Below are 13657 nucleotides of genomic sequence, written 5' to 3' on the forward strand. Positions count from 1 at the left end.
TAACTGAGGGACTGGATGGGTTTTCCCACCATTAAACCACTCTTCTCCTAATTAGGACTTTGAGCAACTACAATGCAAATGAGGGTTACAGAATTTAATGACCTGAAATCAAAGAAAGATAACAAACAAAAATTTAATAGTTGAGAGGGTGATTGACACAAGAACTATCTACCTTGTCACCAGAGCAGTGATTCCTTGGGTCTATGTATCGATGAAGATAAAAACCTACTCATCAGAAAACTGCACATGCGAGCAAAAGTTTACATCCAATTTCAGGAGATTTACAAATACTCCCAAATCTAAGGACCCTAAGTTAACAACTCTGTAGGAAATTAACTTAATAAGAAGCCTGGCAAGCTTAGTGCCCAGACAGCCACAATTCCTGCTGCTTATCTAAATAAAATCCTAGAATTCCATTTCAATCCAGGGGAGGTATCAAAAGGAATCTCTTTAATATGTCGTCAGCGTGTTCATTAGGACTCTTGGACTACCTTATCTTACACCATGAGATAATTCAATCTTGTTGGGCTTAGTTTCTATGTAAGGATGAGAAACCCAAATAAATTATGTACTAACTACCACATATTCTTAGTTTCTCATAAACGTTAACGTCATAAAGAGAAATGCATTTTTTAAGAGATTACAACAATAAAGCCTTTATTAACAGGCTAAGGAAAATTTCAGTGTTTCCTTCAAAAAGCTGCTTTATTGACTTCAGTGACAAATTTTTTAAAAAGTTAACACGTCTTGATCTTCAAAATTATGATTTCCGTTAACATAATGACAATGGCATGTGTATAGTTAATATTGCACTCATACTGTACACCAATAAAAGTTATTAGTCTAAGTTCTTCTAAGTTCTAAGATTAAAAACCACAATGCCTTGAACTGAATAGCATGATTACAAACAGGTATTACTTAAAAACAGCAAATGTATATGCTTTGTAACACCTCCCCTTCTCTCTCCATTCCAAACCTCATTTACTTCATTAACAATTTATTTATACTTTTAAAAATACATTTATAATTTTTACAGTTAATTGATTTAAAATGAATGCTTAGATTTTAAAAAAATTTTTAGCAGTGAATTAAAGATCAATATAAGTGTATTTAATACTGATCAATGTTTGAAATGTCAAAAAGCAAAACAAAACAATCCTCTTAAATATGTGTATAAATATTTAAATATAGAAAACCTCCATTAATAGTTGAAACAAAGTATATTTAATGGCTGTACTGGAAAGGAGAAAAGGGCGATTCATGCAAGGGGAAGATTTAAAAATGAGACTTTTTAAGCAAACACTGCCTACGGGAAAGCCTCATATTTTGATAATTTAAACCTAATTTTACTTAGATATATAAAGAACTATTTTTAAAAAAACACACCCACAAGTAAAAAAATTGGTAATTTGTTTACAAAGTGCAATACTTCAATACAGCAAATTCATCTCAAAGAAACAGAGCACGTGTGGCTCCTTAGCCTTTAAAATTCCCCTGGTTTCCATTTAGGTGTCTGAACGTTTAGTCGTGATGCATAACACAAGGAGCTTGTGTAATGAAGCCTGGGCTCCGTAACACCTGCTATTAATTAATTCCAACATAAGCGAATATGAGACCTGGAAAGTAAATTGTTAACATCTGATTGATGAGGTACAGATTATCTGAATAAAATTTATGACTTGGTATCAGTTAGTAATCCCAACACAAATTACTGCTTTGTAATGAACTCTGTATGGTTTGCATGTCCTTCAGTAACTGAAGATTTTTCCTGCTTTTTTCTCCAGGTCTTGGTTTGGCACAGTCCTTCTTATTTGTGGTCCCTGTGAATCCTGAAGAACGGCTGCTACTGTTTCCTTCTTCATGAAGAGTCTTTTTGGTGGTTCTTAATTCTCTCTTCTGCTTTTCTATCTTCTGTTTCTCCAGCTATACCAAATAACCAAGGCAGGGAAGAAAGGAGAATTTAATGAAAACACTCTCTTCTGACAACCAGTACTTTTAACTCTCCTACTAACTAAAATGTAAATGATATATTCTGGGTTTACTTTTTTTAAAGTCTTCATAAACCTACTGTACTAGTGATTAAAATATATAGCACCATACAAACAAGGATACAAGAGGAAACACATCAAGTGTGGTGCTGTATCAGAATAAGGCAGTGTTGCCAAAGTGCAGAATAGGGTGAGTGAGAAGAAATGAGGTTTGGGGGAAGGTCTCATGAAGGAGGCAAAACATCTGACACAGAAAATGAAAGAAAGGAGGATTTTAATAGATGGAGGAGAAAGGCACTCTAGAAACTAGTCCAAGCAGGCAAAGCAGGAGGTTCCAGAGGGATGAAGAGAGAGAGTGATAACGTATAAATACTATGAAAAAGATTTTTAATTTTTTTAATTTTATTCATTATTAGAATAATATCTATTAGAATAGATATTATTCACTATTAGAATAATGTAATTTAAAATAGGGGAACTTTATTTTTTAGCTGCTGGCTAAAATAAATTGCTGCTGGCACATTAATGTTCCATTAGAATAAAGTTAGTATAATGTACAAGAAACAAATTAGACCATTACTCCCACAGGAATCACTTGCTTGTATTTCTTCTTTTTTTAAACGTGAACTTTAGAAAAAGTGGTTAAAAGCCCAGTTTTGGAATTGAAAAGACCCAAGTTTGCACTCAGCTCTGCCATTTACCATTAAGCTATATGTCTTTGGACAAGTTTCTTAATTTCACTTGAGGATATGCTTACCTCCCAGGAAACTTAGTCCGAGTTTCCTCATCTATAAAATATACCCAATTCATAAGCCTTCCATGAAAATTAAAGAAGATGACATACTCAAAGCACCAAGTACCTATTACTAGCAACCAATTAACAAATGTCAGCCAAATCTGTTCTGCTCCCAGTCCTCTCCATTTCATCAGTGGCACCACTATCCCCCCATCCAAGTGATAGCCAGCAGCAAGCAGCCCTGATATTTCTACTTCCAAAACATGTCACAAATCCGTCTACTTCTCAGCTACAATCATGATGACCTCTGATAGAGATAAGCGTAAATGGCCTGGCTGGTCTCTCAGCCTCTCTGCCCCGTCACACGCCCCTGTCAGCAGTCACGGTAATCTCTTAAATATATGAATCACATTATTTCTCTCCAGATGAAAACCCTGGAGTGTGACTTCCCACTGTACTTAGTAGATATTAAATAAATGGTTGTTTTATTAATTTAATATAATTAGTAATACAAATAAAACAAATTTTTTTCACATATTTGTATCTGACATTCTTTTACAAACTAAGAATTTCTGGGTGCTTTTAAAAAGACCTGGGTAAACTCAGAACCATTTAAATTCATCACGGAAGTTAAAGTTTGTTCATATGAAGATAAGAATATTAAATATATTCAGTATCTGACAGATGTATCTTAGATGACAAAATCCAAGAGACTACAAGACAGTGTCTTTTTTCCTAGCCCACTTAACTCCAATTCTTCATAATCAAGGAACTCAATTAGTAACTGTCTAGAGTAAAGAGATACTTCCTGTAGCTCCATATCTATGATACATTTACATTGTCATTAATTAATGTATTTGAAGAAAAGGGTTTTGTTCCTGTTTTTTAATAATTAGAACCAAGTAAAGGAAACTTGAGTTACCTGGGCTTGATATTTTCGAACTTTAGTTATTTGATTGGCTTTTGCCTCCATCCTTCCCACTAACGCCTCCAGTTCGCACTCTAAGTTGTCTTTCAGTTCAGCAGTTGGTGATTCTTGGATAAGTTTTGCAAGCTGCTGGTGATCACTATATATACAAAGTAAAAGCAGGGCCTGGTTAAGTTTCCTATGTTTCACGGTTAGGTACACTACATCTCACTCACCATGGGACTGCTGCTCTGTGCATTAAAAAATGACTCAACTTATTAAACAGAGCAACAAATTTCCAAATTATCAGTGATAGTTTAAAAGTTCAAAAAAGGCACTGGAAACAAATGCAAAAGAGTTCTTAATTTCAAAGAGCTAATTATTTATATGTCTACCTGCCCCACAAGAGTATTTTACACATGTAGAAGGAAAGTCTAGAGAAGGATGCTGTTCTTCACTCACACCCTAACTATGAGGTAAGTTTACCTAAATTCAATGTACATCAAGCTCCCAAACAGGGAAATAAAACTTAAAATGTAAACCTTGGTCTTTAAAACACTGAACACTATTACCAAAGTGAGAGATTTCACCCAGAGCAGCTGTATTTGTTAAAGTTCTAGGAACTTGCTCAGTGATTGGTGCAAGGATTGTGCTCAACAAATACTTGTTGAGCGAATGAAAGACAGGATTAATAAAATCACCAAGAAGTTAAAATGAGGTTTTAGAACTAGTTGTAATTAAAAAAACAAAAATTAAAACTCACAAGCTCATTTGCCCAAATTCATCTTGTAAAGTCTGTAAGACTTCTGACAACTCTTCATTAATGCTGCTAGAGGAGGGAGGCGTTACCGACAACTTCTTACTTTTACTACTTCGTGGAGATACTTGCTTTGCCAAAGGAACGCTGTTGACTACTCGATCATTGCACAAGGCCTTACTGTGTTGCTTCATCAGATGCAAGACATGCTGAACATTGGCTACCACGGCATGGCTGGGACTGGTGGACTAAAGAAAAACGAAGAGAAGTAATTGAAGCCATATTCTCTAAATCTGTTTTCTTTTTACTCCCTAACATGGGAAAAAGACTCCCCCCAAAAGCCCATGATATAAATCTTATAGCCTAGAGTAAGTCAATTACTAAGTCCTATGGATTTAACCTCTGAAGTATCTCCAATCCACCTCTTACTCTCCACCCTGTTGTCATTCACTTGGTTTATGCACCCATCTCTATTAGCTAACATAAGGCCCTACATCACTGAGCTGCAATTTATACTCCCTGGCTGCATGCCCCACCATATCTCCTTATTTTTCTCCACTATTTGAATAAAACCTATTTGTACATGGCATTTCTTTTGTATGGCAACTTTTATACCATTCTTTAAAACCCAGTTCAAATATATAATTTTTAAAGACTTCCTTAAACCCTTCAGGTAATTAATTGGTCCATTCTCAGATCACCTATAGCATTTTTCTCTACCAGAGCATTTATCGCAATATATTGTAATTGTGTTTGCATATCTATTTCACTTATTAAATAGTGTATGTACTTCCAGGTGACAGGGACTGTTATTGTATTCATTTCTCTACCCAAATAGCAGAAAGCACGAAGTTCATTTCTGTCACATAAACAACAGGAAAAATCTAGTAGCTTTCTCAAATCTTTATTTTTGTTTTGAACTAAACATTAATCTCAACGAGCTATTTCAATTTACAAACAGATGGCTGGGCTAACTTGGCTCCATAAGCAACATCTAGACAGCTTGTTTAAAATGCAGATTCCTAGGCAGCACTCCAAACTCAATCAGTGTGGGGTCAGGGCTTGGAAATGTGTACTGTTAAGTCTGCCAGTTGATTCTGATCAGCCAGGTTTGGAAACCACTGGGCTAACCTAAACAGATGCTCTTTTTATCCTAGTTTCTATTCTTAGGTAGCAAACTGAATCCAGCAATATATACAAAGAAGTATACATTACATCCAAGTGGGGTTTATTCCAGGAATAAAGGCTTGTTCAATATTTGAAAACCAATCAATGTAATCCAGCATATCAACAGGGTAGAAAAGAAAAATCACATAACCATATCACTTGATGAAGAAAAGCACTTGAAAAAAATCCAATATTCATTCAGGGTATAAACTCTCAGGAAAGTAGGAAGAGTGAAATTTCTTCAAGCTGATGAAGAGTTTTGACAAAAAACCTATAGCTAATTTCATACTCATTGGTGAAAGACTGAATGCTTTCCCCTTAAGAGCAGAAAAAAAGCAAGGATGTCCACTCTTACCACTCTTACTTAACATAATACTGGAAATCCTAGCCAGTGCAGTAAGGCAAGAAAGGAAATGAAAGGCATACAAATTAAAAAGGAAGAAATAAAACTGTCCCTATTTACAGATGACATGACTCTCTACATAGAAAATCTTAATCAAAAAAATAATTCCTAGGACTAATAAGTGAATTCAGCAAGGTCACAGGATCAAGATCAACATACAAAAACCAAATATACCAGCAATATCATGTAGAAACCGAAATTAAAACTAAATATAGGGGTCGGCCTGGTGGCACAGCAGTTAAGTTCGCACGTTCTGCTTCTCGGTGGCCCGGGGTTCACCAGTTCAGATCCCGGGTGCAGACACGGCACTGCTTGGCATGCCATGCTGTGGTAGGCGGCCCACATATAAAGGAGAGGAAGATGTGCATGTATGTTAGCTCAGGGCCAGTCTTCCTCAGTGAAAAGAGGAGGATTGGCGGCAGTTAGTTCAGGGCTAATCTTCCCCAAAAAGAAAAAAAAAAACAACAAAACTAAATACAACTTAATTGTTGAAAAAAATATTTGGGTATAAGTCTAATAAAACAGGTATGGGACCAATATGCTGAAAACCACAAAACACTGATGAAGGATCTAAATAAATAAGAGCTACACCATACTCATGAGCAGGAAGATGCAACATAACAAGGATATCAATTCTCTCCAAATTGATCTATAGGTTTAATACAATTCCTATCAAAATTCCAGCAAGACTTTCTTTTTTCTACAGAGACAAATTTATTCTAAAATTCATATGAAAAAGGAACAAGAAGAGCTAAAACAAGTTTGGAAAGGAAGAATAAAAAGTAGGCGAAATCACTCTCCCTGACGTTAAGACTCACCATATAAAGCTACAGGAATAAAGGCGGTGTGGTATTTGCAAAGAGGTCAGCACATGTATCAATGGAACAGAACCAAAAATGCACTTTGACCTAATAAGCTTCATGTTGTATCCAAAAATTATTTCAAGTGGACCATAGATTTAAATATAAAGTATACAACTATAAAACATGGATGAAAACATAAGTGAAAATCTACAGGACGTAGGTCTAGGCAGAGTTCTTAGACACGATACCATAAGCATGATCCATAAAAGCAAATAAATCAATAACTGGATTTCCTCAAAATGAAAAGCTTCTGCTCTGTGAAGGAGTTTGTTAAGAGGATGAAAAGAGAAGCTACAGAGTGGACAAACATATTTGCAAGCCACTTATCTGATACATGACTTGTATCTAAAATATATACACTTGCAAAACCCAACAGTAAAACAAAAAAAATCCCATTAAAAAAAGGGCAAGAAATATAAATAGACATTTCAGTAGAGGATATATGGATGGCAAATAAACACATGAAAAGAAGTTCAAATAGGATTAGTCATTAGGGTAATATAAATTAAAACCACAGTGAGATATCACAATATACCCATCAGAATAGTTAAAATAAAAAGAAACAATATTAAATGCTGGTGAGGATGTGGAAAAACTGCATCTCTCATACACTGCTATGGGGAATGTAAAACAGTACAGGCACTTGAAAATAGTTGGGCAGTTTCTTTAAAAAACTAAACCTACATTTACCATACAACCCAGCAATCCACACTTCCGGACATTTATCCCAGAGAAAAGCAAATTTATGTCCACACAAGAACCTGTACACGAATGTTCATACTGGTTTTATCTATAAATGCCAAAAAGTGGAAACAATCTAAAGGTCCCTCAATGGGTGAATGGTTAAATAAACTGCTGTACATTCACACCATGTAGTGCTACTCAGCAATAGAAAGGAAAGAACTATGGATACACACAACAATTTGATGGATATCAAGGGAATTATGCTGACTGAAAAATCCAATCTCAAAAAGGTCACATACAGCAATGATTCCATTTATGTAACAGTCTTGAAATGGCAAAATTATATATATAGTGTGTTGGTGGTTACACAAATATACATGTGATATAATTGCACTGACCTATACAAATGTGCAAGCACATGCATGCATGCATACAGACACACAGGAGTACATGTAAAACTAGAGAAATCTGAATACGGTCTGTGGAATGTACCAATGTGAATCTCCTTGTTTTGCTACAGTACTATAGTTACGTAATATGTGACTACTGGGGTAAACTGGCGGAAGAGTACATGGGGCCTTTCTGTACTATTTTTGTAATTCCTATGAATCTATAATCATTTCAAAATAAAAAAGTTAATCTTAACATGTTTTTATGAAGACAATTTAAATTCAACCATAATCAAACAGTTCAGATATACACTCTCCTTTCCAAGTATGCTGTCATCAATACAACCTTGGTTACCAAGACACAAATTAATTTGTCTCATTAACAACCTTAAATGCAAATATACATATTTAAGTGTAAAAATGTGTTGAATATGGGGAATCACTATTTTGCTCATAACTTGTAATATGTATTCACTGTACTAATTACCTATAAACATACTTTCAATAAGCATACAGTTTTCTGAAATTCTTTTTCTTGTTATTTTTCCGATTATATTTATTAATATAGTTTTATGTCTGTTGAATCTAATAATAAAAAAACTGGAACTTGTATGTCTTTTAAATTTCATTTTTCTAGTAATTCATTTTTATTATATTTTAAAAATATTTTATCTACGACAATGTATAATTAAAAATAAAAACTGGCCCTTCACAATATATAGTTTGCGAAACCCTCAGCTAGGTGACAGCACGTTCTTAGATGTTTGAATAATATTTCACAAAGAGTACAAATAACTTCAAAAGGAGAGCTCAGGTTGAAAAGCCCTGTCTTTGAACCTGTCCTGTTCAACCTTTGTATTAATGACTTTAGTAAGAATTACCAAAGACAGGCAACTAATTTGGGGATTAATAGGCAGTTAATTTAGGGATAACATGACTATAATGGAAGACTAAACTAGATACTAAACTAACATGGGCCAGGGTGAATCTACTCCTATAGAATTTCATGTGATTAAAAATTCTGTTAAAAAAATCAACTCCACAAGTAAAGGACCCACGGAGGCTGCTGCAAAGACTCCAGAAAAGACCTGTTACTTCAGTTGACTCTAGAATTAATGATTGAAAGGGATGATGTAGCTTCTCCTGTAACATTAATGTGACGCTAGGCTGAGTTAACAGACTATCTAGAACATGACAAAGACTCTTATTTTCTGCTAGTCATAGCACACTTGGAGGGCTGTATTCAATTCAGGAAGGAAGAGAGTGATGAGATGTTAAAGAAACTCATAAAGCACATCCTATGATTAATAGCTGAAGAACAAAGGCAAGTATTTATCTATAACCTAGAATAGAGTAAGGAGATGAGAATAAAGATAAAGCTATCTTCAGAAGTTTTAAAATTTTCCAATAATCAAGGGTTCATTTGTTCTACGTGGATCCCTGAGAGCAGAAAAATACCAATGAGTAGAATTTATACAGTAACAGATTTCAATTCACTTAAGAATTTTCAAATAAAGCTGTCTAGAAACGTAATGGGCTGTTTGAGGTATAATGAGGTCTCATCAATAGATGTATTTGAACAGAGTACACACCATTATTGTGGAGTTTATATAATGAACACACTGGACAGGGAACTGTACTAAGTGGGTCCCGAATCTAACTAAACATTAGACTGGTACTAGGGAACAGTTAAAAATACTTTCTAGAATCCATACCCAGAAAATTCTGATTTAACAGGATTCTGGTGGGGCTTTGTAATCTGCTTTTCTAAATGCAGAGTCAGTGATTCTGATGCAGTTGGTCATCCCCTGAGAATCTCTGTTTCCAACCCAATTCAAAGATTCTATGGTGAAGCCAAAAAAGCTTGGTAGGAGTAAGAGATAAAGGAAGTAACACAGGTCAAAAGACGGTCTGCAATCCAACACGACATTAAATTTAGGTTTAAGGACAGCAAAGAGCCAATGGCAATACTTTTTTTAAAAAGTGATTTGTGCTTCATACATTTACAAAGGGCAAGTGGAAAAGCTAGGATCACTGAGGATTTACTATGGGGTTAAAATAAATAAATAAACAAATAAGCCTCTCGAACTCACAATCCAGTTGGATATTTAAGGCATCTATACATGAAACAACCAGCAACAAAAACAGTTAATGAAAAAGTGGTATAAACTAACACAGTGTTAAGCATTTATTAGAAATCACTCAGTACTTGCTGGTACTTGAGAGAATTATCATCTCTCCATTTAAGCACTAAAGGAAGATGAGATTCAAGTCTATGTATCACTGCTGCTTGGATAACGAGTCCTGTAAGTATTATGGATCTACGGACAAATAGGATGTGATTTCTGTTTATTTAAATATCTTATCTATATCTAAATATAAATCAACAAGGTTGATACTGAAAAATCTAATACTACAAATATACTATTTCCTATTTCCTTGCCCCCTATCTGCAACCATACCTTCTCCAAATGAGAGTCTCTGCTTTTGTCCATAACTTCCCTTCCACATCTACTTTATATCTGCTTTAAAGCATCCCCTGGTCTCCTCCCTGCTCCCCCAATCCCATGAACCCTTCTTCCATTTAATTCTCATACCACTATGATCCACACTGGTTAAGGGAGCAGAAAAACGTTTCCACCATTTATAGGCATACAGGCAAACATGTAAATTTAATTCAAAGATCTAAGATGTACAAAAAAATCCAGAGCTTGACCTACTCACCTTTCCAGCTACAAATGGCATATCACCCAAGCATAATCTATAATGTGGTTGTGCAGCAAAATAGTTCCTAGAACCTTTCTGAATGCAAAGGAAAGAAAAACAGTTTTACTCACATGACAATAAAAGCTGACCATACATCAGGAACCTCAAACTCCAGCTTACTGCTGGGCTACTCCTTGCCTTATCTATATTAGCATTAGGGTCTTGAGCTCCTAATAATACTTGTCAACATGCATTCTAGCCTAGGAAAGGCTAGGAAGAAAAACTGGTACCTGACAAGACAGCAATTACAGCCTAAGTAGAGAAATAGTTTGTGTGTGTGTATACACATAAAAACATTTTAAGAGCAAAAGGTGATTAATGTAATACTGAATAACAACAACTAATATTTGTGCAGTGTTTTGTAGTTCTAAAATGCTTTCATATATATTATCTCACTGTCAGGGTAAAAAGTTAGAAGTAAATATTACTTTTCCCCATCTTCCCAATAAAGAAACTGAGAGCAAGAGATTCACTCCTCCAAGGTCAGTACCACAGGGTTTACAAGTGTTTTTGCATAAATTACACCAAGTAATAATCAGCACTTTGGCTTACTGGTTTTGCTTTCATACCTTTTCTGGTGGTTTTGACTTCTTTTTTTTAATTCTTCTTGCACTGGGAGCACATGGAGTTGCCTTATCTTCAAAGATAAGTCTATTTGCTTCTAGACCAGTCTGCAACTGGGAAAAATATGAGTCTAAAGTTATGCTGTAGAAATAAAAGCTATGATTCAAATGTGAGATGTGCCACGTAAAGGCCTGTAAAAGTCTGCAGTAGTAGCTGACTGAAAAACACATCACAGCTGTGTAACTGTCTTCAACTAATCTGTCAACACTTGTCAAATATTTTAGATCAAAACCAGTCTCTTGTTTTATCTTGAAGTGCCGTGTTATAATTTCTCCTTTCTTTAGCCTGGAACCCGAAAGAGCTCCATTATTTGTAGTTCCTCCATAAATTACATCTAATGAGTTAAATGCATTATATCTAACTCCAAACTGATGCTTCAATATTTCCTTCTTTTCACATGTGGCCATCTACAACAGTGCCAGACACAAAGCAGCTGGAGAGCAAAATACATTTCTTTCTCTTTTATAAACTCATACACTTATGATGTTGAGAAAAAGGATTTGGAAATTTATTTCCAAAAGAACTGGAAGGTATGTGAGCAAATGTTATTAAGCCCTTTTCTCTAGAAGCTTAGTAAATCCATTAACTTAAAAATAATTTCCTATCCACATGGCAGAAATTCCACAAGCAATTACTAAGGATTTCAAAAAAGGACTACTGTTTTCCCTAAACCAACTTACAACTTTGCTTAAAACACACACACACACACACACACACACACGTTTATGTGTATTTGTCTAGAAGAGTAGCTTTCAAACCTGCCTATGTATCAAAATTGTCTGGAGTTTAAGAGAAAAACTCAGATTGTCAGGCTCCTCTCCACACCTCATGATTTTGAAACTTACAGGTTGGGGAAATTTGTATTTTAAAAGTATTTTAAAGTTCCCCAGTAAATTATGATGGAGCTGAATAAACACTCAGAACCAATGGATTAGTTAAAAGAAAAATGGAGATCATTACCAATACTTCCCACAATGACCGCATTCTTTGGGGACAGAATCTCTTCAGGGACAAAGGAATATAGGGGTCTCTACCCTCAGGAACATTTACACTCCCACACATCTATCAATGCTTTATCCACACTAAACTGAACAGATATAATTCAGTGAACAGGAAATTACTAATCTGGAAGACTTATAAAGCCAATGAGTATCAACAGTATACAGAAGAACAATTTCTTGAATATTTTAACTTACAGCTTATTTAGTTCTTCCCAGTACTTGTGATATATTTGTGTAGCAGAGTTTTAACATTTTAAAGTACTTTCATTATCCTTCCCTTGTTTGATCCCTCCAACACTAAGAAGATATGAAATGAAGACCACTTTATCACTGGTAAATCCAAGCTCTAACTGGTTAAACATCTTGCCCAAGGCTACACAAATTAGGGCTAGCTAGACTTGGAACCACATATCATCCATAGCCATCGTTCTTCCACTAAAATAGTCTTCAGTATCAGAACCCAAAACCTTTCCTGATACTATATTATCAGTAATAATTGATTTGGGTCCTATTTTTTACCTGCTAAATAAAAAAGCAAAAACAATAAAAAATAATTTTTTAAATTCATAAAATAATGAACTTGTTTAATTTTGTATTTCATGTATAATAGAACTCACTTCTACAATGTGTATAAAGCACAACCCATAGTTTGCATGTTACCAGTGAGTGAATGGAGACATGGTTAAGTGGCCTACCCTAAAGTGGAATGAGAAGCCAAGTAATTTCAAAATTTGTTGGTGGTCAAAAATAAAGCCATATAACTATATAACTCAGAAAGTACACTGAGGAAAAAAATATACAAATTAATAATAAGGTAAATATTTGAGAAAGAAAATATATCAGGTTTAAAAGAGAAATGTTAAGTCACTGAATTCCGGGAAGCAGTGGAAGAAACAGACAAGATAACAAAGATGGGATACTAGAATTTTATAGTCTTGCGAGCACCCGTATGATGTGATACTGTGGGCATCTGGCCACAGCCTGAACTGCAGTGCCTCCACGCCTAATTATTTTGGAATCAGGACCTGCTTATGTTAATATTATAATGAAAAATGATACATGCAAATGTTATAAAACTTAAAGACTTTGGAAGGGGGAGGGCAACATATGGGAGGTATTTGAATAAATAAGCTCATAAAGGGAGAGTCTTCAGTTCTAAACAGAAGTATTTTACTGAGCCTATATGTAAGACTTATTGGGTACATGTGTAGCTACATCTTCCACAAATGCAGTTCTGGTTGGTACACATAAACTCAATGTTTGTATGAATTCAGAGTGCCTCATCTATTCTACCTGGTGGCCAGTGCAAGGAATAAAATCCAAGACTAGGATAGAAGTGAATAGAGCTTCTGTGAATTAGTATCAGCTATTG

At 35.0% G+C, this 13657-nt stretch overlaps 1 protein-coding gene across 1 annotated transcript in view; it reads right to left on the minus strand.

Annotated features, from left to right (window-relative positions):
- Positions 1-686: 686 nt before the first annotated feature.
- The window catches only part of CEP57 (centrosomal protein 57), a 40080-nt gene continuing 27109 nt past the window's right edge, over positions 687-13657 (minus strand). Inside the window, exons 7-11 of the mRNA XM_014835389.3 lie at positions 11230-11337; positions 10619-10696; positions 4395-4636; positions 3647-3791; positions 687-1923 (exon numbers count right to left, since the gene is read on the minus strand). Coding sequence (XP_014690875.3) covers positions 1690-1923; positions 3647-3791; positions 4395-4636; positions 10619-10696; positions 11230-11337 — 807 coding nt within the window. The 3' untranslated portion in view covers positions 687-1689. The remainder of the gene's footprint in view (positions 1924-3646; positions 3792-4394; positions 4637-10618; positions 10697-11229; positions 11338-13657) is intronic.

Source organism: Equus asinus, chromosome 20, assembly GCF_041296235.1.
Source record: "Equus asinus isolate D_3611 breed Donkey chromosome 20, EquAss-T2T_v2, whole genome shotgun sequence".
NCBI classification, from domain to species: Eukaryota; Metazoa; Chordata; class Mammalia; order Perissodactyla; family Equidae; genus Equus; species Equus asinus.